The sequence below is a fragment of the Sarcophilus harrisii genome, chromosome 4, assembly GCF_902635505.1.
Source record: "Sarcophilus harrisii chromosome 4, mSarHar1.11, whole genome shotgun sequence".
Taxonomy (NCBI): Eukaryota; Metazoa; Chordata; class Mammalia; order Dasyuromorphia; family Dasyuridae; genus Sarcophilus; species Sarcophilus harrisii.
In genome coordinates, this window is record NC_045429.1 from 392,714,133 (window position 1) to 392,741,826 (window position 27,694).

The following is a 27,694-nucleotide window of genomic DNA, read 5'->3' on the forward strand; positions in this document are numbered from 1 at the left end:
GCTGAAATGTAGCCCAAGGAGGGCAGTAAGAGGAGGGAGGAGGCTCCAAACTACTTCCTTTGAGGACAGGTGATGGAAAGAACTCGGGATGCTACTCTGAAAAAGGAAAGACTTCACTAAGACATGATCAAATTCAGATAATTGAAAGGCTATCACAGAGAAAAGGAATTCCATTGATACTGTGTGGCTTCTGAAGATGACATTTTCTAATAATTTGAACTGCCTGAAAATGGACTAGACTGCCCTGAGAGATAGCTTCTAAGAAGAACTGAAGGTCAGTGTAACATTTTAAGAACATATTTGTGAACTTATCACAAGTAGAACCTCGATGATTACTTGGGGGACAAGCATCTCTAAAGTAGTTTTTAATGATATTCTGTAATTACAAAATTTAGCAAGTAATTTCTAAATAAGAGTTTGAATATAAGGTAACTGTTGGAATATGTTTGTGTAATAAATTCACCAATGGTTAAACCACATAAAATATTGGAATGATTTTTTCAATCTAATGAGGACTGATTTTTAAGAACACTGCTTTATACATGGTGATTTATCTATTGCCTGTCTCATCTTAATTGTCAAATGCAAATATTGCTGGCATAAACCTAATGATAAACATATTATTTATAATATCAATAACAGCACTTGCCAAATGAAGGGGAAGACATTTCTTACAAATTGGCACTATGTGTCATGTATATTAAGTAATAGTGCTTGTTGAAAAGGAAGTTGGAAAAGAAAATTAATGGCCCTTACCAGTGCATTATTTCCTTTTCTTTTATCACTAAGTTGATCGGGATTTTAAGTTCTATTTTTCCTTTTATCTTCAAATAGACTTTTCAACATATATACCTGAATGGCTGAAACTACCACCATGACTCCCAAATTAACCATTGACCAAAAATTTACTCTGTCAAAGTTGCTTTCTTGTATATTTCGATCGCGAGCTTCAAATGCTCTTAGCATGGTCTGGATGTGCCCACTTTTGCTTAACCTGGACTTGATGCTGTTGATGGATTCCTGGTAATAAATAAAACAATTTCACAACAAAGAGTTAGCTTTCAGGTTAAAAAATGCTTCAAAGTTCTAATTACTTTCATATCCAAACACAAAAGTAAGCTTTTCAGGATATATGGATGAGGGAGTGGTTCACAGTTAACTTAGGAGTTATCTGCTCAATACAAGAACAGGGATTTTTTTTAAAAACAATAACTCCCCTAGTATTTAAATGCATATTTAATTATCTGAGAGATCTGGATGAAGAAAATATATGTAGTTATGCTCTGATCGATTTATGATTTAATAGTAGGTTCTCATTTAGAGAAGAAATTTGAGATGGAAATAGACAAAATTAGCTGCTGTTAAATGGCTATCATTCAGAATTAGAGAAAACAGTTTTGAAGCAAGAGTGGCAAGCCAATGAAAAAGCAATTTAATTATTTTCGATTTATGAACAACTCTTTAGGAACTCATTATATTATGTAAGCTGAGTTGCAAAAGCTCTTTTCATTAGTTTTAGCCTACATAGCATTGATGCCTAGAGACATACTTATTCTTGAAAGGGATGGACTGAAAAATAAATCTTTGGAATGGATATATTACAGGACTATCCAAGAACACATTTAAACAAATTTCCCAAATAAACTATTCTGGGTAAGTTGTTTTTGGAAGCCCATAAAATGGCATATGCCAGTGAATGAAACTTACAAAGCACTACAGAAATGCAGAGTAAAATATAGGAAATGAGAATGGAAGAATATGGGTTATTGTTTTTCCTAAATAGTCTTGTTGCTTAAATATTTAATATATCTTACTCAAGTTTTATAATGCTTTACTAGTTTTAAAAATTTGGCATAGCATTTGCATACAACAATAGGAGCACAGTACAGAAAAATTTTTTCTAGTAAAAATATAACTGGATTCACATCTGCAAATAAAGTGATTCTCTGAAGTTTGCCATCCTAGTGATAATCCCATGAGATCACCAAATGATGCATCATTTATGCTGTACTAGTCAAAAGAGGGAGGAGAATGGTCTCTGAAATGGATGTTTTTTCCTCAAGAAATATATAATCCTTAAATGATATTTAAATCAGCATTTTCGGAAGCAGGAAAATCGTATCTCTATTTAGTTACATAGATGAAGAAAATGTATGTAAGTAATGCTACAAGACATTTGACTACTTGGTATTTGAGTTCTCAGTGACAGAACAAATTTGGAATGAAAAAAATTATAGAAAAATCAAGCCACCTATCAAAAAAATATCAAAATTTTAGTTTACTGTAAATCAACATGTGAACAAATGATGTTTATTATGATATCCTTATCCCACTTGTATTAGTAACTATGACCTTTGAACAAGTCAACTTAGACCTCTCTGGGGTTTGGTTCAATTTTCTTTTTAGCTCTGAAATTTTATGTCTGTAATTCTCAGAGTGAAATATGAGAGCTCCAATTTAACTCAAGGATGAAAATAAGTATTATGCCATAGCATTTAAGAAATCAGGAGGAGGAGCTAAAGTTGATCCACGTTATACCATGCAGCAGTTAGCAGTGGGATCAGCATATACGTATTCTGTTGTTATTCAGCCATTTCAATGGTGCCCTGAGACTCTATATGACCTCATTTTGGGTTTTCTTGGCAATGATATCCAGAATGGTTTGCCCTTTTCTTCTTCAGCTCATTTGACTGATCAGGAAACTGAAGCAAACAGTTCTTGCCTAGAGCCCCACGGTTAATAAGTATTTGAGGGCAAATTTGAACTCAGATCTTCCTGACTCCAGACCAGGCATTGTATCCACTGTGCCACCTGGTTGTCCTCATGTATACATATATGCACTCACATATGTAGATGCATATATATGGAAAGACAGAGACACATACATACATATAAAGTGATCATTTAATATTCCAGCCTGATTTTATCTTACTAAATATAACTTTAAGAATCAAATATTTATAATATGATGTTGAAATTAATGTTACAAATTTAATGCTAAAGAAAATACCACATAGTTGTGAAAATTAAAGTGCTATATATGGTTAAATTAAAATAATCTTTGGATTAGGAAATTAGTTGAATTTATAATGGTTTTATTATGCTGAAGAATCTTGAACTTAAAAATGGGGAATCTAAGTTAAAGGCCCACTTTAAAAATTTCTTAGTTGTGTAGTTGTAGACAAATTTTATACTTTTCTAGGTTTTTTCACTTTCATAATCTGTAAGATGAGGCTAATCATCTTACAACCTACCTCAAAAAGTTGTTGTGAGAAAATTACTTTGTAAAATATAAAATAATAAGCTATTAATTATGCCTACCAGAATGTCTTCCAGTTTCATATCCAACGTATCTGTACCCATCACATATTTCTTCCAATCTTCCTGGTCTTGTTCCTGTTCACCCATATTATCTAGGATCATTTCAAAGAAAATCACCTTCTCGGAAATGGTACTGAATGTATTGTCAAAGCAGAACATGTAGTCGCCAGCTTCTGTCTCCACACTGCATGAAAACACACATTTCCAGTTATATTAGAATCTATGTTATATTAACAAGAAGTAAGTATGTTATCCATAATAAGTGGAGAAATCACTTTAGGTGATTCAAAGTCTCTTATTGATGAAAAATGAGAAAATATATCCATTTAAATAAATGATAGTTCACATCTGGTTACTTTTATCCTGTGAATTTTGAGAAATATCAATCAATGTTTGTAAAAGATAAACATTTTCCTTAACTCAATTCTTTTTTTGGGGAAAAAAGATAAAACTCTAAAAATTGTTTTAAAAACATGATATTTCAGTGAAATCTAATATTTGTGCTATTTTGAATTACTTTTACTCAGTTCAATCCAAACATGAATAAGATACTAAATGGAACCATCTTAGTCAACAATTGGGGTGAGCTATTTTTTCAACAATTAGTGTGAGCTATTTTTTTCGAAAAGGATATTCATGATACTTCACACTAAAAGTTCTTATATTATTTTATGTCTGGTGAAGCCTATGGACCACTCCCCCCCCCGTCCCCCAAAAATGGTTTTATTTGTTGCAAAATAATGTTTCTAAATACATAAAGTAAAATACAACACATAGGATGTCAAAGGAAAATCATTATTCTGAGATAGTTTTCAAAAAAAAAAAAATAATAATAATAATACAAGTTCATAGACCCCAAATTAAGAATCTCGTCTATACAGAATTTTTTAGGACTCCTTAAAACCAGTATAGCAGTTAGGTAGCACAGTGGAGAGAGCGTTGGGCCTAAAGTCAGGGAGATTCATCTTCCTGAGTTCAAATCTGCCCTCAGACTCTTCCTAGTTGTGTGACCTTGAAGAAGTAACTTAACCCTGTTTGCCTCAGTTTTCTCACCTGCAAAATGAGCTGGAGAAGGAAACAGCAAACCAATGCAGTATCTGCCAAGAAAACCTCAAATAGGGCCACAAGGAGTGGAACACAACGGATACAAGTAAGCAACAAGGAGATCAGTAACCCAGGTATATAGGGAACTTTCACACAATTAGGATATTAAGAATTGGGAAAGTTATTTAACCTAATCCCCTCATTTTGAGACCCAGAGAATCAAATGACCTTATCTAAGGTTACACAGTAACTTAGCAGAACTAAGATAAGGAATAGAACTCAATTATATGAATTTCCTTCTAGCAACACTGTGGGGCAGAAGCAAATAAAATGTAAGAGAGAGGAGTGTTGGCAGTAAATAGCAAGAGAATAGAGCAGACCATGGGGGTCAAAGCTGAGTTTTGAGTCAAGTCAACTTACAATGGGGGCTTTTGAGGTGAATAATACCAGAGTCAGAGGACCTGGGAAAATTCTGGCTGTAGTCATTCTCTGGACTTTATTTTCCTCAGCTATAAACTAAGGGAGTCAGAGCAGATGACCTCTGACTTCTGAGGCCCTAAATCTATATCTTGGTTCAGGGTCCAATGTTCCCTAAACTCCCTAAACTAAATTAGTCTTTAATTACTTTTAAGCTGATTGTCCAAAGCAGGGTTCTTAACCTGAGGTCTACTTCTGGGTCTATGAATTTAAAGAAGGAAAAAAATTACACCTTTGGTTTTGCTAATCTCTAATTGAAATTTAGCATTTCCCTTCAATTATTAAAAATGTTACAGGCTTCACCAGATTGCCAAAGGGCTTCATGATACAAAAAAGGTTAAGAACTCCTGGTGTAAAAGTATCAACACTTCAAAAAAACCTATTCATGCCAAACTAAGGTAAGGTTTTTGTAATGTCCAGGCTAGCTTTCTAGAGTAGCTTCGGATGAGCCTTGGTCTCAGCAGGATAGACACCATGAGAATAGTCAGGAATAGAGTTTACAATCTTTATTGTCTCCTTCACAGTCTGTGTCGGTCACAATCTGACCCAGCCTTGATCTTAGTGGAGGAGTGCAGGAGGCAGGAGAGCCACCAGGAAGATGGTCAAAGATGGAATGTCTCTTCTCCAGTCCTCTCAGCCGTTAAATACTTTAGTACGATTATATCATTACAGCACACTAAGTATGTGTGAACTAGAGAACACTTTGTTGTAAGTATCCTTGTTTCAAGTATACTTCTCCAGAGTTTTATTACATATAAATAGGTTTTATTAAGTAGCTTAATCATATCTGGATTGAATTGAATAGAAATCACTAAAAAGAGTACCAAGGTTCATGTCGATAGTGAAGAAGGTCATCACCTTGCTCTAGGACAAAAAGATCATACATCTCGAAGAAAATTCAAAGGCCCCAAAACATCTGGTCAAAGAACTGCCTAATTAAGGTTCAGAGAAGTTTGTGGCCAGGTTGACAATAAGATGATGAATTCTTTGACCACAGTCCTTCTAACAAACTATGTACTTAGTCTCAGGGGGGCAGTGATTTATGTTGATACAGGGAGTACCTATATAACTGAAACATTTAAGTATCTACCCAGAATACTTAATTTTGAAATCTATCTCCATTCCCAACCTTTTCCCCATTACAACTCTGTCTTAAATGCCTTTGTCAACATTTCAAAATTATTATTGTAGAGACAGATCTTTTTGTCAACCCTAAACTTATATTTTTTTCTCTCCTTCAGAGCTCCAGATACTATTGTCCTGCATACCTAGTAAATGAAATAATCTAAATCTGTCTATGAAGTGTTTAATACTTTACTCTATGATTATCACCATACTGTGGCTATCAATCTGGCAGTCCACATCTCTTCAATTATTTAAATTAACTTTCTCTGGCATTTTTATGGCTCTAAGCATAACAACTGACATTGAGAAATCAACTCCAATATTTTGTGATAATTGTTCACAGTTTTAGGCTTCTTTGGTTCTTGACACTTTGCTCAATAGAAACATCTTATTCTTATCTTCTAAGATTAATTTGATACCTTTATCTTTTCTTATCTCCCAGTTATTACCTTTGTGCAAGAGTAATGAAGTGAAATTATAAAGTAATAATTGATTTTTAAAATTCAACTGAGTATTGTCCCTTTCAACATTGGAAACCATATACTTGTTTGAATGATTCTACAGTGGCTCAGAAACATTTCTGCAATTGTCTCCAGCCTGTGGCATTCTTCTGTAGAGGCTGTCACCACCCTTGAAGGAAACTTTGGAATTTGTTTTTAGAAACAACCATCTGTTATTTGGAATCTTATCTGATAGCTACCATTTACATAGCATTTCAAGGTTTCAAAGAACTTGATATATATATTCTCATCTGATCCTCACCAAAAAACTTTTTACTGTGAAGTAGGTGCTATTATTATTCCCCATTTTATAGATAAGGAAATTGAGAAAAGATAAATTACTTGGTCAGGGTCACATAGCTGGCAGGTGTAAGGAAATGTCTGAGAGGGAATTCAAACTCAAGTCTGTCCCATGTCCTGATCTGCTGGGTCATCTAGAGGCCTAATTGTTGGATAGGATAGGGGTTGAGTTGGACATCACTGTATCTCTCTAAAAAAACCCCAAAACCTTCCAACACTGTATAATAATAAGATATAGACTGATTTCTCTGTGTTTCAAGCTGAGTCTGGACATATATCAAACAAATGACTGGTTGTACGGATAAATCATCCCGATATAAATCACATATGTATGTGTTATCTGTCAAAATGAAAATCAGCCTATCAATTGTATTGAACCAGAAATCACAGACATTATCTTGTCCAATTAACTGGCAAATGAAACAGTTTACTTACCTATGGACTCCATCTGATTTTCTCTGTTCAAAAACAATGGTTTTACCTTCTGGAGATATTAGGTGAAAATCAATGTCTAATCCTGCTCCATCTAAAACCTACAAAGAAAAAAAGGTGAAAGACATCTAAAATGCTGAGAAAGTTTTATAAAGTAGTTTTTATATAAAACGCTTTGAATGCCATGAATAATGTAATTATTCTATAATTCATAATATAAATTATGGAAATATTCCACAAAATAAATTAATCCAAAGAGTAGTGGAAATGGAGAGTATTTGAGAGAACCCATTGTAGGACAAGACTTGCAAGTGACTAGACATAGGAGGTATGGAAGAAATAAAATCAAGTATTTGATTTTCAAGGTTTTCAATTGGTACCATGAGGAGAAGCAGGTTTGGGGAAAATTCAAATAAACATGATTCTGGTAATACTGTGATAGAGATACCAGAATAGTAACTACTATCTTGATGATATCTTATAGATATGTAGGTATGTGGGTCTGGAGCAAAGTTAGGGCTAAAGATACAGATTTAGAATTCACCTGAATAGAAGTGAAGGAAATTTCCAAGAGGAAGTACAAATAGTTACATAGAAAAGAAAATGATCAGAGATTGAACAATATGCAAAATCAGTATTGAAGAATAAGGTAAACAAAGAGTAGCCAGCAAAGGAGAAAGAAGTGATTTAAAAGATGGGAGAAACCAAGATGATATGTTACTTCGTAATTCAAGTGAGAAGAAAGTCAGAAGCAATAGGATACTCAAATGTTACAAGCTACAGAAATATTATAGATGAAGATTAATAAAAAAGTTCACTTTGAAAACAGGAGCCAGTAATGACCTCTGAAAGAACAATCATCTTACTAGCGTTATAAGGAGAGCAGTTAGATTTTAAAGATCTGAAGAAAGGATGATAGTAAATAATTGTACATCCATTCAGCATGCTATTACTAGATTAACCCTTCTAAAATTGCATTTTTTCTATCATGTTCACTTAGTCTGGATTTTAAACATTCCATAATCTGGTCCCTATCTATTTATGATCCTAATTTCTAATTTTATCTATTATTCCTCATATGAAGTATAAACTCCCATCCAGATGGCCTCTTTCATATTCAATCTTTGCTTATGTAGGCTGTATCTTTATCCTGAAATATTACTCTACTATACCACCTCTCCACATCCTACCCATTCTTCAAGGTCTAGCTTAAGTTCCAGTTCTTTCATAAAGATTTCCTTGACCACTACAGATTGGGTAGATTGTTCCTTCCTCCCAACTCTTACTAAATTATTGTTATAAAATCATGAAATGTTTTCTGGCATAACCTTTTTGGGCCAATCTAGAATAAATATATGAAATAACCCCTTCCTTTCACACCATTCTACATACTCATTATCACAAATAAAGAATTTCTTTTTGTACAGCAAAATAATGTTTTGGTCATGTATACTTATTATGTATCTAAGTTATATTTTAATATATTTAACATCTACTGGTCATCCTGCCATTTAGGGGAGGGGGTGGGGGGGTAAGAGGTGAAAAATTGGAACAAGAGGTTTGGCAATTGTTAATGCTGTAAAGTTACCCATGTATATATCCTGTAAATAAAAGGCTATTAAATTAAAAAAAATAAATAAATAAAAAAAATTAAAAAAAAAAAAACACAAATAAAGAATTTACACTTCTCTTCTCAAACAACTGTATGTTGCTATGTAATTTTAAGTCTGTTGTCTCTAAAAATATTATCCACAAAATGTCTTTTTTTTGTTCTATTCAAATGAATCTAAATGACTAAATATTTTATAGCTAGTCTTTTTTGATAGTGTTTAAATTTTTTGAACAATGAAGATGCCAAGGAGAGCAGCTTTTGCTGGACAGAATTCATTATCAACTTAGGCTGGCAAACTTTCTGTAATAAACATCAAAAAGCAGTACTAGTATTATGAACAGTCTACTTTTAATTTTATTTATTTTTTGGCAAGACAATTAGACAATTGGGGTTAACTGACTTGCCTAGGATCACACTGCTAGTAAGTATTAAGTGTCTGTGGCTGGATTTGAACTTAGTTCCTCCTTACTGCAGGGCCAATGCTCTAGCCACTGTACCATTTAGCTGCCCCCAATATTCTACTTTTAAAAAAGGATTTTTCTGATAATTCCAGTAGCAAATATCCAAAATCCAATATGGTGGCCAATTAGCTAATTAGAAGCACAACATAACACAAGGTAACAGCTTTTCTTTCATTTACTTGATACCATTTTTCTTACTTGAAAAACACAACAAATCCCCCAAATAACTGAAGGATTGGTTGGTGTTCATTTGTTCCCCAGTTTATACTTATAACCAGATATCACATATGGCAAATGCACCTGGGTCTCTGTGAGATGACTTTAGCTTTGCTGTTTCTGGAAGTTCATAAACATTTGGGACCATTTTGACTGGATGCATATGGGAGAGATGGGATGTAATAAGGAATTTTTAAAATATTATAGCAGTTACCTTTCTTGTTGGTTAATTCAGAATTATGGAACTGTAATCTGAATTTAGGACTATCGGCATTTAGGATATCTAATCTATCCAAAACACAGATTCTTATTACCCAATAATCACTTTTATCTGGGCAAAATAACACAAAATAGCCCAGAAAGTTTGAGGAAACTGTTCAAGTTTCTTTTATAAAGTCATTCCCAGAAGCCTGAGGTTATCAGGAAGTTATTAGAGATACTGCAAACACCTGAAACTTTGGAAGCTGCAAAAGGTATAGAAAGCCAGGAGGCTTTCCATGAGTAACCAGTCTCTAAGAACTATGCTAAATTTGTGTTTCTGTCTGAGGCATTCAAAAGAGGAAATTAGGATGAAAATAAAGAGGTATTCAAATCAGTGCCTAAATGGCTCTTAACCTGTTTTTTCTCGAGAAATTTTTGGATACAGCAGGTATAATTTAAAAAGCACTTAGAAAACAAACACAACTTACTCACTGCTATGTACTTCCAGTGATTGATATCGGCATGAATAATAATGGCAGGAGAAACCTGGGAATAATATCTAGGGATTATAAAATCTCAGGAATGAAACAAACACAAGTAGTGTTTTCATCATTCCTTCAAATGAAACTTGGGACTTTGGAAGAGAAAGAATAATATAGAATGTGAACTAAAAAGATAGCATTGTAATACAGAATTCTGGATCATGGCTAACAATACCAAAAAAAATGGTCTCTTAATGGGTTGGATTGTATCTAATAGAATATATTTGTTTAGAGACGTGAATGGATTAAGAAGGCTTTCAACTATAAATGGAAGTAGAGAACAGATTAGACCGAGTCTGACAACTGAAAGGCAAAGCTAAGACCTCTATCTACTAGGTTTTTTATGCCTACTCTTGCATATTTTCTTAAATTAGTAAACAATCTCCTATAGTAAATCCTTGGCTACTGGAGGGTAAACCAGACAGACCCATTTCTAAGCTCTACTGCACATTCTCTCAATTTTATATCCATTCACCTCAACTATATCCTTCTGGTATCCTATTCCAGATATGTTCTTCTGTACTCTGTGGAACTCCTGTTCTGTAATTAACAAATTCTCCTTTATTTCATGCTGCATCATCTCCTGGTACTTCCATCTTTTGGCATTCATACAGATTAGCTCTGGAAATCAAAAGGATTATTCTTCCCAGCTAAGAATAATTTAAATTCTTGCCTTATATGCTAGCAACCTCATTTCAGAGGGTAGAAGCAATAATTAGCAATGCTAGTACTCAAAACCGGATTCTGATCAAGAAGAATTGTAAAGTGAAGAAGAGGAAAGAGAAAAACTAAAAGAAAAGACTATTTGGGATATTTAGTCATGGTTTGAAGTTTACTTTAGATTTTATGACATTTCAAAAGGTCCAAATAAAAAATGAGTTTGATCCATTGATCTGATTTATCAATTAATTCCACTCTAAAATGAATATATATAATAGATGTAACCAATGGTGAATACAAGAAAATATTAAGAACCACCACAAATAGTGTTGTTTTGCTTGTTTTTTGGATTCAGAATTATGACTTCATTGATATAGGGAGCTTTCAAGAAGGAAGCTCGTTTTACCAATACAGATCAGCAACATTCAAATTGATAAACATCTCTGAAGCACTTGATATCTGCCTCGCACTATGCTAAAGGCAAAAGACGGTTTCTACTCTCAAAGAGCTCACAGTTTAATGGGGGATAAAAATATGTAATCGTACACACAAGATCTATTCTTTAAATTACTTTAAAACATAGCTCTTTTACACAGTTCCTGGGGTATAGTAGCTTCCATGGGTTTAATTACCATCTCTATAAAGATGACTCCCAGATAACACACACACACACACACACACACACACACACACACACACACACTCACATTTCACACAGAGCACATTTCAGACTAGACACCCTGTAGAGATGTTTTCAACTCAACATTAATTTATCTTTCTCCCAAAACACCTTCTCTCGCAAATCTCCCAATTTCTACAAAAGACACCAACCTTTCAGTATCTTAGGTTTATCACCTCAGCATAATTCTCAATTCTTCACTCGTTTACCCCATATCAGTTGCCAAATTCTGTTATTTTTACCTGTACAACAGCTCTTGTATCCAAACCCTTCTTTCCTCTCACGCTACTACTACCTTAGTTGGGCCCTCAGCAAAGACCACCTAGATGGTCTCCCCAACTAAACTTTGTATCCATTCCAATTCCTTCTACCCAATAAATCAAAATGACTTTAAGTGTAGATGTGATTTCTCCAGTCAATCAAACCTTCTATTCCCTTTAAGATCAAATTAGAGATCCCTCTGAAGCCCTTCAGAATTTGTCTCCAACCTATCATTCCAGCCTCAATGGACATTATCTTCCTCTACTCCCTTATCTCTACCTCTCTGCATGTACCACAAGAAAAACAAATTCCTCCATTCCCATCGCATGTCTGGAATACGTCTCTCAAAGTGCTAGAGTCCTTCTTTCCAACCTACTTTACACATCTTTTTATCTATTCATTTTACACACACACACACACACACACACACACACACACACACACACATATTTATGTTTATATGTACTGGGTATCTCAATTAGAAGGTAAGTTCCTTTTGAGTAAGCATTCTTTTATTTCTTGTACTTCCATTCCCAGAACCTAATACAATACCTGACACACATTAGATGATTGTTGATTAATTGACACTGAAAGGTTAAACACTTCACTTTATTCTGTCAATATATGCCTGAGAAAATACTAGAACTCAAATTTTCCTCCCAGCTTTCTACTTATTACATCATACTCCCTTTTCAAGAACACTATTAGAAGTATTAAAACCAAGAATAAGAGAAGGTTTGCAAAAATGCCATAGAAAACCAAAAGGAATTTTTAAAGCCATGTTAGAAACAAGAAAAATTAAAAAAGTGGTTCCTTTTTTAGAGTATATGGTACAATATAAATGAACACAAAAACTATTCAATTTTTGCACTTCATTCAGTTCCCTATCAAAGGAAACAATTGGAAAACAATCTTCAAATTGAATAAATTGTTGGTGAAGAGGAACTGAAGCTCAAAATAAGTGAAGAGGGCTCCCTCCTGACCTGTTCAGTCATTTTCACTCTTTATGACACCATTTGGGGTTTTCCTGGCAAAGATACTGGAATGATTTGCCATTTCCTTCTCCAGCACATTTTACAAATGAAGAAGTTGAAGCAAACAAAGTTAAGTGAATTGTTCAGAGTCAGATAAGCTAGTAAGTGTCTAAGGCTGGATTTTAACTCAGGAAGATGAGAATTCCTGACTTCAGGCCCAGCACTCTATCCATTATGCTCCCATTTGCCCTCTCTGTTTGTTCCCCTAAATGAGTTTCATTCACTTGCGGAAATGTACTTCTTGTACTGATTTTCTGTTTGAAATTTTTCTTGAAGATAACAGCTGAAAACATATTTAGTTTACATTTAGGGCTTGACAGGAACTGCTAATTCCTAGTCAAAGGTACTTGAACAAGCTAATATAATACCAGGAGGAAAAGACTGGAAGTTTAATATAAACAAAAGCTTGCTTTGGAATCCCCAAACACCATAATAATTTTTAAAACTTTATATTTTCAAAATATATGCATAGATAGTTTTCAACATTCACCCTTGCAAAATCTTGTGTTCCAATTTTATTTCTCCCTTCCTTCCTCCCTAAGATGGCATATGTTAAACATGTTCAATTCTTCTATACATATTTCCACAATTATCATGCTGCACAAGAAAAATCATATCAAAAAGGAAAAAAAAAATTGAGAAAACAAAAAGCAAGCTAACAACAACGATAAAAAATGAAAATACTATGTGTAATGTTCGTCTCTTAAATATAATGTTCTTTGGGAGCAGGTTTCTTGGGGGGGTTCTGGGAGCAGGCTTCGTTTCAGTTCAGTATAATCTCCCCAAATGCAGCCAGGGATTAAAGTCCAAATCCTTTATTGTTTCCTTCAAAATAACACCATTAGCTTTCTTAGAGGCCTATCTCTTGGCCTGGTTCCGAGAGCTCTTGCTGCTAGTTCTTTGTCTCTTCCAGCGGTAGCCTCTAGCTCCCTCCGAATCCAAAATGTCCACCCAGCACAAAGGTGGAAAATGGAATGAATCTGACTCCGCTTCTGAGAGTGGGCTTGTGGGCTTCTGTGTTAGACTTGTGAATCTCCTTGACTGAATCCTGACTTGTGAATCTCCTGAAGTGCATCCTGGTTGAGTTTCCTAGCTTATATGCTCTCTTAAAGGTGTGAAAGGTGTGAACTAGAGTTCACAATAATAAGTACTAAGTACATTTAGAGAACTGTTAAGCACCCTGCTGAACAACCATTGTCTCTATCAATTCCACTGACTTAGCACCTTGTAAGAATCATAACAACTATGCTTTGATCCACACTGAGTTCCACGGTCCTCTTTTTAGGTGAAGATGGCTCTCCTCATCACAAGTCTGTTAGAATTGGCCTGATTCACCTCATTGTTGAAGAGAGCCACGTCCATCAGAACTGATCATTGTATAGTCTTGTTGTTGCCATGTACAACATGAGAAAACTGAGAAAGAAAACAAAATGCAAGCAAATAAAATAAGAGAGAGAGTAAGAATGCTATGTTTTGGTCCATATTCAGTTTCTACAGGCCTCTCTCTGGGTGTAAATGGCTCTCTTCATCACTGAACAAGTGGAACTGGTTTGAATCATCTCATTGTTGAAGAGAGCCACGTCATTAGAATTGATTGTTGTATAATCTTGTTGTTGCTGTTTATAATGATTTCCTGGTTCTGCTCATTTCACTTAGCATCAGTTCATGTAAGCCTTTACAGGCCTTTCTGAAATCAGCTTGTTGGTCATTTCTTACAGAACAATAATATTCCATAACATTCATATACCATAACTTATTCAGCCTTTCTCCAACTGATGGGCATCCACTCAATTTTGCATTCCTTGCCACCACAAAAAAGAGCTGTTACAAACATTCTTGTACTTGTGAGTCTTTTCCTCTTTTTTATGATCTCTTTGGGATACAGACCCAGCAAAAACTATGTAGTTTGATAATCTTTTGGGCATAGCTCCAGATTGGTTGAATCAGTTCACAATTGCACTAACCATGTATTAGTGTTTCAGTTTTCTCACATTCCCCTCTAACATTTATCATCTTTTCCTGTTGTCTTAGGCAATTTGAGAACTGTGTAAGAGTACCTCAGAGTTGTCTTAATTTGCATTTCTCTGATCAAAAATTATTAGAAATGATTTTAACTTCTTCATCTGAAAGTTGTCTGTTCATATCATTTGACTATTTATCAATCATAATAATTATTGCCCTTTGCTGTAATGGGCTGAAGATCGAGTTGTTGCACTGAGGTCCCAAGCACGTGAGGCCAAAAAGTGGACAATATTCTATTAATATATGCTTGGAGAAAGAATGGCCGCACCTACTCTTTGTGCAAGTTTTCATGTGTTGTATAGGAAATGACATAGAGATGATTTTGGGGGGTACAGAGAGAGAGGCAGAGAGACTGCTGGCCAGGTTCATGTTGAGGCCGCTCACATTCCTATCGCCATCCCCCTTCACCTCCTCCACAAAGAATAAAGATCGAGGATTTTCCCTTAACCTAATTCCTGACTCCGGCTGATTTTAAAATATGTGGTCATCACATTTGGCTCCCAAGTGTGGGAACCAAGGACCCTACTTTCACTGAAGAAGTCTCTGGTGACCAGGAAATTAGGTGAGTATTTTAATAGACAAACTGGGAACTTATTTTCTTAAGGACTAAACTAGTAACCTTTTCTGGCTGAAATGGGACAGATGTTAGCAACCCCACCCCCGCCCTGAAGTGGCACTAAGGAAAGCATGCTTAAGCTGATAGAAGGACAAGGGCTACTTATAACTTGAGAACAGATAGCTAGACTTCTGGGTACATTAAAATGCACCTCCCCTTGGTTCTTAGAGGAAGAGGAAATCTCTCCAGATAATTGGCGATTAACAGGGCACCAGCTCTCTGAATATTACAATGAAAAAAGTCCTCATTCAATTTCCATCAAGGCATTCTATGTATGCAATATAATACAGCTGGCCTTAAAGAATCCTACAAGTTATAGAAAAAAGAAAAGTTCTAGGAATAGTCAGATGAGGAATCATGAGGAAAAGGAGGAAGACAATGAACAGATTAATGACCATATCCCTACAAGGCATGGAGATTTAAGTGAGGCTCAAAGAAGAAGCAGGTAATTGACTTTCCTCCATCAGCTCCACCTTCTGGGATGGAGGGAAGAGGGGTAGTGGGGGACAGGGGGTGTGTGACAGCACTAGCACCTTCCCCCCAGCATCCAACTGCTCCTATGACTAGATTGCAAAAGGGATTACTTAAAGCCAGGGCGGAAGGGAGACAGCTCCAACCTCAAATTTTTCATGTGATTCAATAGTTCAACTCTTCAGGTCAAGAAAGTAGAAGATACGCTCCTTTTGATATAGAAATCCTCAAAGACCTGAAAAAGGCTTGTACACTTTATGGAGCTACATCAGCTTCATAAGGCTTATGAAGTCTTAACCCCTAATGACTGGAAATCTATAGCAAAGGTATACCTAGAACCTGGACAAAACTACATGTGGCTTTTTGAATATAATGAGCTCTGTAGGATACAAGCCCAACAAAATAGTCAAAGTGCAGTTCATGCTGCAGGCTCTTGTGACCTACTAACAGGTGTAGGTTCCTATGCAGACGTCACAGTACAGATTAGTTATTCCGTAACATCATATGAGCAAATTGCTGCTAATGCTATCAAAGCGTCTCTCTCCACAATAAAGACAACAAGAGTGAGGCCTTCACAAAAATAACACAAGGGCCAAATGAACCCTTTGCTGACTTTGTGGGACATTTGCAGACAGCTATCACAAGAACTAATGGTGAAAATGCAGTAGCAGACATTTTGATAAGGCAACTTGCTAAGGAAAATGCTAATGAGGTTTGCAGAAGAATTATATTAGGACTGTGCAAGGATGCTCCTTTAGAGGAGTTCATAGGACACTGTGCCACAGTGGGCACAAATGCCTTTTATAGCCAGGCTATGATGCAGACTTCCCAAGATCCCAACATGAGAAGACAGGTCCCTTCTGGCAAGGGACTTCCAGAGAGACTCGTCAGTGCTTTCAGTGTGGTAAAGTAGGGCATCTGAAAGCTCAATGTTGGTATAGAGACAGAGTGAGAAAACAGGGTGGGAGAACAAGACCCAATACTTCATGTCCAAAATGCAACAGAGGCTTCCATTGGGCTTCAGAATGTAGAATGATTCAGGGAAACAGGATGAGGGGCCCAGCTCCAAGGCCCCAGGCAAAAAACACTTGGGGCATGATGGCAGCCAATGGTACACCCAGAGAGTGCCTAGAAGTCCAGTACCCAGACATGACCAATCAGCCAGGAAGCCATATGATGGGAGAAGGGGATTACACAATCAATCAGCCAGGAAGCAACCTGATGGAAGAAAGGGATTACAATTGGGGAGAATAGCATGGTATGCAGCTGAGACAACTGAGATACCCCCTGGAGAGGTGAAATCTGTTCCTCTCCAGCCTATGGATCCTTTGCCTCCAGGCAGAGTAGACTTGACCATTTCAGCTCCTTTTTATATGTACAAAACAGTGTCCATCCACACACCGATGTGGGAAACTGGGGAATGTGTAAATAATATCCCAGTCACTAATACAAGTAGACAATGTGTGACTTATCGAAGTAGTAGCATCAGGTTTACTCATACAGAATCCTAATAAGCAACCTGGTGATAGTCCCAGATTCTGATTCCAGATCACAAAATCCAGCAATATATTGGACAGCAGCTGTAACAGCTGACTGACCTATGCTCACGATCTATATAAATGGCATACCATTGGAAGGACTGGTAGACACAGGTGCAGATCGTACAGTCATTAGAGGTGCCAATTGGCCCAGTCACTGGCCAAAGATTAAAGCAGACACCTATATGTCTGGCGTAGGAGGATCAATAGCAGCTGAAGTTAGTGCTTCCCCTAGGAGATGGACTTTTGAAGGCAAAACAGGAGTTTTTACTCCTTTTATAGTTGAAAAAATCCCCATCCATCTGTGGGGAAGAGACGTTTTACAGCAATTAGGGTTAAAAATGAGTACTTCGGTTTTTTAAGCAGGGCTGCTGTTGCAGGCCTGCCAACACTTTCACCTGTTCCTGTCCAATGGAAAACTGATACACCAGTGTGGATAGAACAGTGGCCCTTAGGTAGCGATAAAATTCAGGCCTTATTAGATATAGTACAGGTGCAACTTGACCAAGGACACTTACAACCTTCTCCAAGTCCTTGGAATTCTCTAGTATTTGTTGTAAAAAAGAAATATGGAAAATGGAGGATGTTGACTGATTTAAGAAAGGTGAATGAACAGATGGTAACTATGGGAACTCTTCTTCCTGGACTTCCATCCCCTACTCAATTGTCTAAAGAATGGCCTCTTTGGGTTATAGACATTAAGGATTGTTTATATTCTATCCCTCTGGATAAGGAGGACATGAAAAGATTTGCCTTTTCAGTGCCCAGCGTTAACTTAGCTGAGCCTTATAAAAGATATGAAGGGACAGTTTTGCCACAGGGAATGAAAAACGGCCCTACTAAGTGTCAAATGTATGTTGCTGCTGCTTTTATTCCAGTAAGGAAAGCATTTCCAAAAGTTATGTTATTATATTATATGGATGATATATTGGGATGTGCATCTGAGGAACAAATGTTAGAAGCATGTCTACAAAAGACCATAGAAACACTAAGGAACTACAAATTGTACATAGCTCCAGAAAAAATTCAAAGACGTGCTCTTTTTCAATATTTAGGATATGAAGTATACCCTAAGGTGCTTACAGTACAAAAACTGTCCTTAAGAACAGAGAAGCTAAACACCTTAAATGATTTTCAGAAATTGATAGGAGATATCCAATGGATGCAACCAGTGTTAGGCTTGACTACCTATCAATTGCAACTGTTATATATTTTAAAGGGAGACAGTGCTCTAAATTCACCACACCAGCTTACAAAAGCTCAATAAGCTTTGAGAGAAGTTGAACTGGCTTTAGCCAATGTGGTTGAAAGAGTGACTCAAAAACCCTTGGAAATATCAGTTTTTGCTACACAAGAGGTACCCACAGCAGTTCTTCATCAAGGAGACAGTGCGATAGAGTGGGTGAACCTCCCAGCACAACCAGAACAAAGCCTTACTCCTTACCCAGTGCTTGTGGCTAGAATTTTATTAAAGGCCATTAAGCGAGCAGTACAATTATCTGGGACAAGACTTGACAAGACATATACCTTTTATACTAATACACAAATTAATGTGTGCTGTGAGACTATCCCAGAGTGGCAAATTTTATTAGCTATGACTCCAAATTTTATACACGAGTCTCTATTAAAGATAACCAGACTATTACATAATTGGCAATGGATTCTTGAAAAGTTTCTAAAGTTCCTCTTAAAGGACCAACTATCTTTACAGATGCATCCATACATAATATTTGTGCTGTATACTCTCATGACAACTATAAAGAGAGTAGTCAGAACTCCTTTTCAGTCCACTCAGTAGAATGAATTGTATGCGATCATTCTAGCTCTTACTTATTATCCAGGAGACATAAATATAATATCTGATTTGGCCTATTCAATAGGTGTGGTACAAAGAATTGCCACAGCACAAATAAAATTTGCAGCCTCTAATATATATCAGCTCTTTAAGAAACTTCAAGAGCAAGTGAGAAAGCATCCAAGTAAGATTTATATTTTGCATTTCCACTCTCATAGTGGACTTCCAGGTCCCATTTTTGATGGTAATTCAAAGGCAGATAGCCTTCTAACTATGTTGGTCAATACTCCTTTATTCCAAGAAGCCCTGGAATCTCATTCTAAATATCATCAGGCTGCTCGAGCTTTACATTTATTATTTGGAATAACAAAAGAGGAAGCTAGGAGCATAGTAAAAGCCTGTACGGCTTGCCTTCCTTTCCATGCTCCTACACTGCCTCCAGGGAAGAACCCTCGTGCTTTGAGACCCAATGAAATCTGGAAAATGGATGTGACCCATTATAAATCTTTTGGCCGCCTATCTTTTATCCACTTCGTGGTAGACACCTTTTCAGGATTCACTTTTGCAATACCAGCAGCAAAAGAGACAGCCCGAGTGGTCACTGAATTCCTCATACAAGCATTCACAATTATGGGTGTGCCACAAGCAATAAAAACAGACAATGGTCCTGCATATACTTCTAAACATTTTGCACACTTTTGTGCACAGTATAAGATTTTACACACTACTGGCATACCTTTTAATCCTCAAGGACAGGCAATAGTAGAGAGGAGAAACAGAGACATTAAAAAGCTCCTCCAAAAACAAAAGAAAGGGGGAGCCACAGGTAACCATAGAGAACTTCTAAATCTAACCCTTCTTGATTTTTGACAAAGATGCACTGCCTCCGGCAGACAGGTTTTATAACCCACAGGAAGGGCAATGTCCAGTGTGAGCGGCTCCACTATCTTTAGATAATTGCCAGGTGATGTGGAGAGACCCAAAAAGTGGTGAATGGAAGGGACCAGATAGGCTAACTGCTTGGGGGAGAGGGTTTGCTTGTATCTCTACAGGTGGAAAAGGAATCAGATTGCCAACAAGCCATATTCGCCTTATCCATGGCAGAGAGACGGAGCAGACACTTGAAACGAAGGAGAAGACCTAAGAAATAACTGGGTGGTTCTGTTGCTGATTGTGCCCACCACTGAAAGAGCGTGGCAGTTATGGCGTTTGACTCATGGACATCGAAAATTGTTGGACTTGAAAACCCTCAGGAATCATTGGATTCTCTGAGACATAAGATTGTTGTAGGACTTGAAAGCCCACAGGAATCATTGGATTTTCTGAGAAATGATAAGACTGTTGCAGGACTTCAAAATCTGCTGGAATCATTGGCTTTCCTAATACATAAAAGGAATGTTGCAGGATTTTAAAAACTTGGGGGGATCATTGGATTCCCTGACATGTGAAGCAAGGGACAATAGATTGGTTTTGGACTATCTCTTGGCTGCTGAAGAAGGTGTATGTATGACTGTTGTTTACATACCCTCCTTCTAGGACTTCTGGCAATCTTACAACACCATGTTGATTTATATTGTTTGTTATATCACTACTTGCGTGTACAATTCATGTTTGTTACACCATAATGAGCCTGCACTGACTGAGGGGAGGGTCATCACTAATAGCCTCTGTGTTATTGCTATGTGCTTGTGTAATACCTCCCATGCTGATGGGTTTGTGCATACCTGTTTCTAATAAGATCCTTCAGCCCAGAAACCCGCTAGCAACCCCCACTTCCCTTTGGTGCTTTTCATCTCCCTTCCTGAGATATCAGGGGGGTTGTGATCACCTCCTTTTCGGTGCTTTCACCTCCTTTCCTGAGAAGTCAGGGAGGTTGTGATCACCTCCCCTTGGGGGCTCTCACCTCCCTGAGAAGTCAGGGATGGCATGACCACCTGTGTCCTAAAACTAAAGAAAGTGGGAGATGCAATGGGCTGAAGCTCGAGTCGTTGCACTGAGGTCTCAAGCACATGAGGCTAAATAGCAATTGGACGACACTCATTAATATATGCTTGCAGAAAGAATGGCCCCGCCCACTCTTAGTGCAAGTTTTGTTGTGTTGTATAGGAAATGATGTAGAGACGATTTTGGGGAGTGGAGAGAGAGAGGCAGAGAGACTGCTGGCCGGGTTTATGTTGAGGCCGCTCACATTCCTATCGCCATCCCCCTTCATCTCCACAAAGAATAAAGATCGAGGATTTTCCCTTAACCTGAATTCCTGACTCTGGCTGATTTTAAAATATGCGGTCATCACACTTTGCAATAAATGTTGGTCATGAGAGTACTTACAAAAAAAAATTATGCATATTGTGCAATTAAAAAAAAGCTATCGAGAAGTTACCTTGGGAAACACTAACATTAAAGCCTCTGTTATATTTTAAGTTTTAAATAATATAACCATGTCAAGGCCTAAAGTCCTTGTTCTTACTTGCATTAAAGACTTCCTTGGCCTCTCTTGAATAAAGGATTTAGATACTTGATCTGGAGTTGATTTTTACTCCTCTCATAATAGAGCTTATTAGATAGGGTTTTCTTCTTTATGGTAACCAAATAGATTGGACATGTTTTTACTTAGAAGTAATAGTTTGATTCCGGAAAATATTTTCTTAAAGGGTGTGATAGCAAAATGATTATTTTGCTGTTTGGAAACTAAAAAAAAACAAAAAACAAACAAACAAAAAAAAACCTTAAACTTTGTTATCTTAGTTTTAATTTGCCATAGAGTTTTGTCTTTTGTGTCACAATTACTATAAATTAGAAGTTGGAGTTTATTAGATGAGGGAGGGTATTGTGACCAGAAGAAGGAACTCTTCCCCTTCTTTTAAGTAGAACTGTTTGTGTCTCAGATAGATTTTGGCTAAAACATTATGATGACCACGTATTTTAAAATCAGCCAGAGTCAGGAATTCAGGTTAAGGGAAAATCTTCAATCTTTATTCTTTTTGAGGTGAAGGGGGATTAGCATTCTGAGCAGCTGCAACAAGACGCCAGCCAGCAGTCTCTTTCCACTTCTCTCTCTGCCCCCCTGCCTCCACCCACCAAAATCATCATTTCCTATACAACACATCAGGACTTGCACAAAGAGTGGGCGGGGGCCATTATTTCTCCAAGCATATATATTAATAGAGTATGGTCCAATTATTATTTAGCCTCACGTGCTTGGGACCTCAGTGCATCAACTTGAGCTTCACCCCATTACAAAACATAGTGCTATAGATTGTTCTCATCTACACTTCGTATAACTAGACAAAATTCACTGGAGGAACAAAGGGCCAAAATCTCAAGGTAAATAATGAGGGGAATAAGTGGAAATGAAGGAGGTATCAGTGTTATGAAAACTCAAACTACATCAGTAATCAACGCTACTTGGTACTGGTTAAAAAAAGAAATGCGGATGAATAGAATGAATTAGGTCAACAAGATCCAGAAGTAATCCATAACCCCAAGAAGACTAAATTTATAAGATAAAATCTTCATTTGACAAAAACTTCTGGGAAAACTGGTAAGAAGACTGACAAATTAGGTTTAGACTAACACTTCACATCATAAGCCTCAACAAATTCCAATGGATTTGTTGTTGAGTAGTTTTTCAATTGTGTCTGACTCTTTGTGACCGCATCTGTTATTTTCTTGGCAGAGATACTGGAATAATTTGCTATTTCCTTTTGCAGCTCATTGTACAGATGAGGAAATTGAGGGTTAAATGACTTGCCCATGGTCATACAGTTAAGTGTCTTGAGGCCAGAGTTGAACTCAAGAAGATGAATCTTCATAAAAGCCATTCTCCAATAGATTAATGGTTAAAATTTTCAGATGAAGAAATTAAAGTCATTTCTAGTCATATGGAAAATTGCTTTAAAGCACTACTTTATAGAGAAATGAAAATTAAGACAACTCTGAGGTACTACTGTATACTTCTCAGATTGGCTAAGATGATAGAAAAAGATGAATGCTGGAGAGGATATGGGAAAACTGGGACAACTAAGTACACAGCAACAAGATTATGTGATGATCAACTGTGATAGACTTGGCTCTTTTCAACTATGAGATGATTCAAAGCAATTCCAATAGACTTGGAATGCAAAGTGTTATCTGTATCTAGAGAGAAACTATGGAGACTGAATGTGGATCAAAGTGTGTGTGTGTATGTATGTATGTATATATATATATATATATTTTTTTTTTACCTTTTTGTTGTTTGCTTTTTTTTTGAGTTTTTTCGTTTTCCATCTGATTTTACTTATGCAGCATGATGAATATGGAAATATATTTAGAAAAATTGTACATGTGTAACCTATACTGAATTGCTTGCTGTCTTGGGGAGGGAAGAGGGAAAGAGAAAATTTAGAACATAAAAACTTCAGAACTTTGATTAATATAGTGACTAAGTATGACTTCAGAAAATTGAACCAAGTGAATGACTAGATCCAAAAAGTAGTCTTTACCAAAATAGATATCCACTTGAAAGTATGGAGTGGAGGATCTCAGGGATCTGTTTTTGTCTTTCTGCTGCTATTTTCCTTAATATATGACAAGGATGATAAGATTATCATAAATACAGTTATCATGAAGGTGGGAAGGAGAGTCAACATGTCATACAAAATCTGAGCCTAAAATATCCTGACAGGCTGGAAAGATAGGCCAATTTAATTAAAATGAAATTTAATAGGGATAAACATAAAATGCTTTACAAGTAAAAGATGACAAGCATGACTAAACAACAATTCATATGAGAAAGATCTAGGTTTTAATGGATAGGAAGCTCAGCAAGCACTGGGAGCGTGACATTAAAAGCAGAAGCTGAATATGATCTTAGGCTTTATTTAAAAAAAAAAAAAAAGACACAGAGAGTCTACAGCAAGGGAGGATATTGTTCTGCTATGTTCTGCCTTCCTTAGAGGGGCCACATTTAGACATTTCTGGGCAGTTCTAGATCTACCAAATATACTGGGTAATCAGGATGATGAGAAGCTTGGAGACCAAAGCATCTGAGGTGCCATCAGAGGAACTGAAGATGCTTAGCCTAGCAAAAGGAAAATTTTGGAAGTTGGCAAGGGTGGTGGTGGTGGTTGTTTTTGAAGAAAAATTCAAGTAGTGAACATTAGAAGTCAGTATATATTCCTATTTTTAAATTTGTAAAAAGTTTTTAAATTTTGAATTGATTTCTTTTTAAAAAAATATCACATTTTCTTAAAATCTCTCTTTTTTCCCTCCTAAATAGTCATCACATATAACAATTAGTGTTTTTGAAGACAAAAAGCAAAAGGGAAAACTATCCCAGCATAACTGATTGAAAAAGTAAAAATATGTGCAATATGCAATATTTATGGACCTCCTATATTTGCAAAAAGGTGAGTTAAGAGTATCTTCTCCCAGATCTTTTGAGCCATACCTTATTTTTATAATTTTGCAACATTCATTTTTAAAATAGGATTTTATTTTTCTAATTACACGTAAAGACATTTTAAACATTCATTTAAAAACATTTTGAATTCCAAATTTTCTCTCACTTTCCCTCCTCACTAAAAAAAAACAGTAAACAATTATAGATTCTTTTTGTACACTTTTGTAAAATGTATTTCCATAATAGCAGCATTCACGTTTGAAAACTCCTATATTTTTACTGTAGCTATCACTATTCTCTCCCCCAGCAAGGCCTATAAGCTTGGACATGCTTGACACTTCCCTTTTCTTTTCTCCCTCATATGCCATCAGATATCAAATTTATTTAAACAATTTAGGTTTCATATAGTTTCCATTCACATGGCCACCATCATGATTAAGGTCTTTATTATTATTATTATTATTATTAAGGTCTTTATCCCCCTCAAAGTCTCCTAACTGTTCTGCTTCCAGGTCTTCCCTTTCTCCAAATCATTTATAAGTCCTGAGATTGCTTCTAACATTAGATTTCCACAAAGTATTTAACTAAGTAGTCAATGCTGATTATGTTGATTATATCAAATTCCCCGATTTAACAACAAGACAACAACAAAAAACAATTTCCTATAAGCTTCTAGAGAGGAGTTTAATTGAGATATGGATTACCAAGGTATCTGTGGACATATTTCTGGGCATCTGTAAACATAGATAGGAAAAACATTACCATCCTTATTTTCATTAATCTCTAACTGAAATGAAGCATTTTCTCCAATTGTGATTTTTTAAAATCACTGTTATTCCTAGAAAAGCTCTCTAGATTTCATTAGACTGCCAAAGGGATCCATAATACAAACTGTGGCTACTGGATCCAATTTACATTTTTTGGCTTAGATTTTAAGGCCTTCCATAAATCTGGCCAACCCACCTTTCCAGATTTATTCACACTCACATTATTACACTCATGCCCTTTACTCACATTATATTCCAGTCAAAATGCATTACTTGTCTGAACTTGAGACTCTACTTCCTACCTCCCACTTACCATCTTAGGATGTCCTCATCTCTGCTTCTCAGAATCTTACCTTTTTTCAAGACTTAGTTCTTTTCTGTTTCCCCAAGTTAGTGCTCTCTCCTGTTCAACTTAACTTAGGCTTGCTTATCTATCTGTAGCAGAATGTAAGTTCCTTGAGGGTAAGGACAATTTTTTTTCTTTCATAGTTCCAACACTTAGCACAGTGGCAGGAAGATTCATTGATAAATGCTTTACTGAAATGAATTCAAGCTGCAGGGAGGGAGATTTTGGTTCAACATAAAGGGTAAGATTCCTATACATTTACAACTGTCTGAAAATAAAGTGGGCTGCTTTGTGAAATAGTGAGTTCAACTGGCTTGGTCACTTAGTGATGATGATGAGGATATTCATATATTGATTATAGAGTGAATTAAATAACTTCTGAAATCTCTTCAAACTGAAAATTTATAAGTTACATAATTGTATATCCCTTATAGTACATATACAGTGCTATGTACCTAACAAACATTAAAAATGAATCTTTACTTAAGTAAAATATATCTAGGTTATGAAAATTATGTTTAGGTATACAAAGAACTCCTTCCACATAAATGCACACATTAATGGTAGCTTTAAGGTAACCTAAAAATATTGAAACAGGAAGTATAGTTGTTGAGTTCCCTCTACTCACCAAGGGGAACTATAACTGGGTTCCTTACCATTCACCAGGTACTTGGATGTCTCCAAAGCAGCTCCCTCCAGCTGCTATCTTTCCTCACAGATGTTACTAATTACAGCAAGCGTTTATTAAGCACCCTACATCTTCTCTAATGGCATCTGCAGCTTCTAGCAGTTACATTCCTTCATATATACCATCTCATTACATCATCTCATACCCAGCTCTCTTTACCCTCGTCACGGTATAGGCTACTTAATAACAAAATCATTAATCTTGGGGTAAACAACCTTTCACTACTGCCTTCCTGTTTTCCTCCTCTGCACACCCTGTTCCCCCTCTAGGTCATTTCCTGCTATACAGCTCCTTTTGCCACGTATATCTAAAATCACCTTACAGTATCAGAAGTTGCACCCATTTTACAAGGGTCAGTGGTGAGGTAAGAACCTAAAGCAGAGGGATCAGAATGACCTATCTTAATATGTAAATTATTGTTAGGTTCCAGCTGTTATCAACTGTAGAGGACTGGAACTCTGAAAAGGTGTACGTAAGATTCAGTATAGCTGATGAGATAATAATTCTTTTGCTATAGATGTATTCACTCTAGTCAAGTACATATATTTAAGGTAATAGGTGATTTTTTGGTGTGTGTATGTGTGTGTGTGTGTGTGAGAGAGAGAGAGAGAGAGAGAGAGAGAGAGAGAGAGAGATGAGGCCTTTATTAGAGAAATACTCAAACAATGTTTATTTCCATATTGTAATGTCTGAGGCTAGCTCTCTGGTGGACCTTGGGATCAGCCCAAGGCCTTGGACTTAGTGGGGGAGGGAAGTGAAGGAGGCAGAAGAGCAGACACATAGCTGATCAAAGATGGAGTCTGGAGCCTGAAGTCTTTTCTGTGGCTGAGATCACTGCGGCCTAGAGAGCTCTCTGTCCCTAGGACTCTTCTTAAATACCCCAGCATGACTACATCACCACACCACACTGGGCATGCGCAGCTGTAGAACATCACATCACCACATTACCCTAAGTATTCCCAACTAGATTGACCACATCATTACATTACATCAAGTATGTGCTTAGAGAGTAGGTACTTAACTACAAGCACCCTAATATCTCCATACTTAACCCATCATCCCTTCTCCTTACAAACTTGACTATATCAGCTCAATTATGTACACCATCCTCCACCCATGATTCTCTTGCACTTTATCAGTCCTCAAGCTTGGGTCATCCCATATGCTTTCTCCCAAGCTATTAAACACAGGTGGACAAAGTCA

General features: G+C 36.5%; 1 protein-coding gene across 1 annotated transcript; it reads right to left on the minus strand.

Annotated features, from left to right (window-relative positions):
• Positions 1–534: 534 nt before the first annotated feature.
• On the minus strand, positions 535–27,050 carry TMED5 (transmembrane p24 trafficking protein 5). Its single transcript, XM_031967096.1, has 4 exons — positions 26,460–27,050; positions 7,203–7,300; positions 3,322–3,505; positions 535–1,020 (listed from the first exon to the last, which is right to left on the minus strand). Exons 1-4 carry the CDS (start codon positions 26,460–26,462, stop codon positions 802–804), a joined length of 504 nt encoding a protein of 167 aa, XP_031822956.1. The 5' UTR covers positions 26,463–27,050; the 3' UTR covers positions 535–801.
• Between the last annotated feature and the right edge of the window lie 644 nt (positions 27,051–27,694).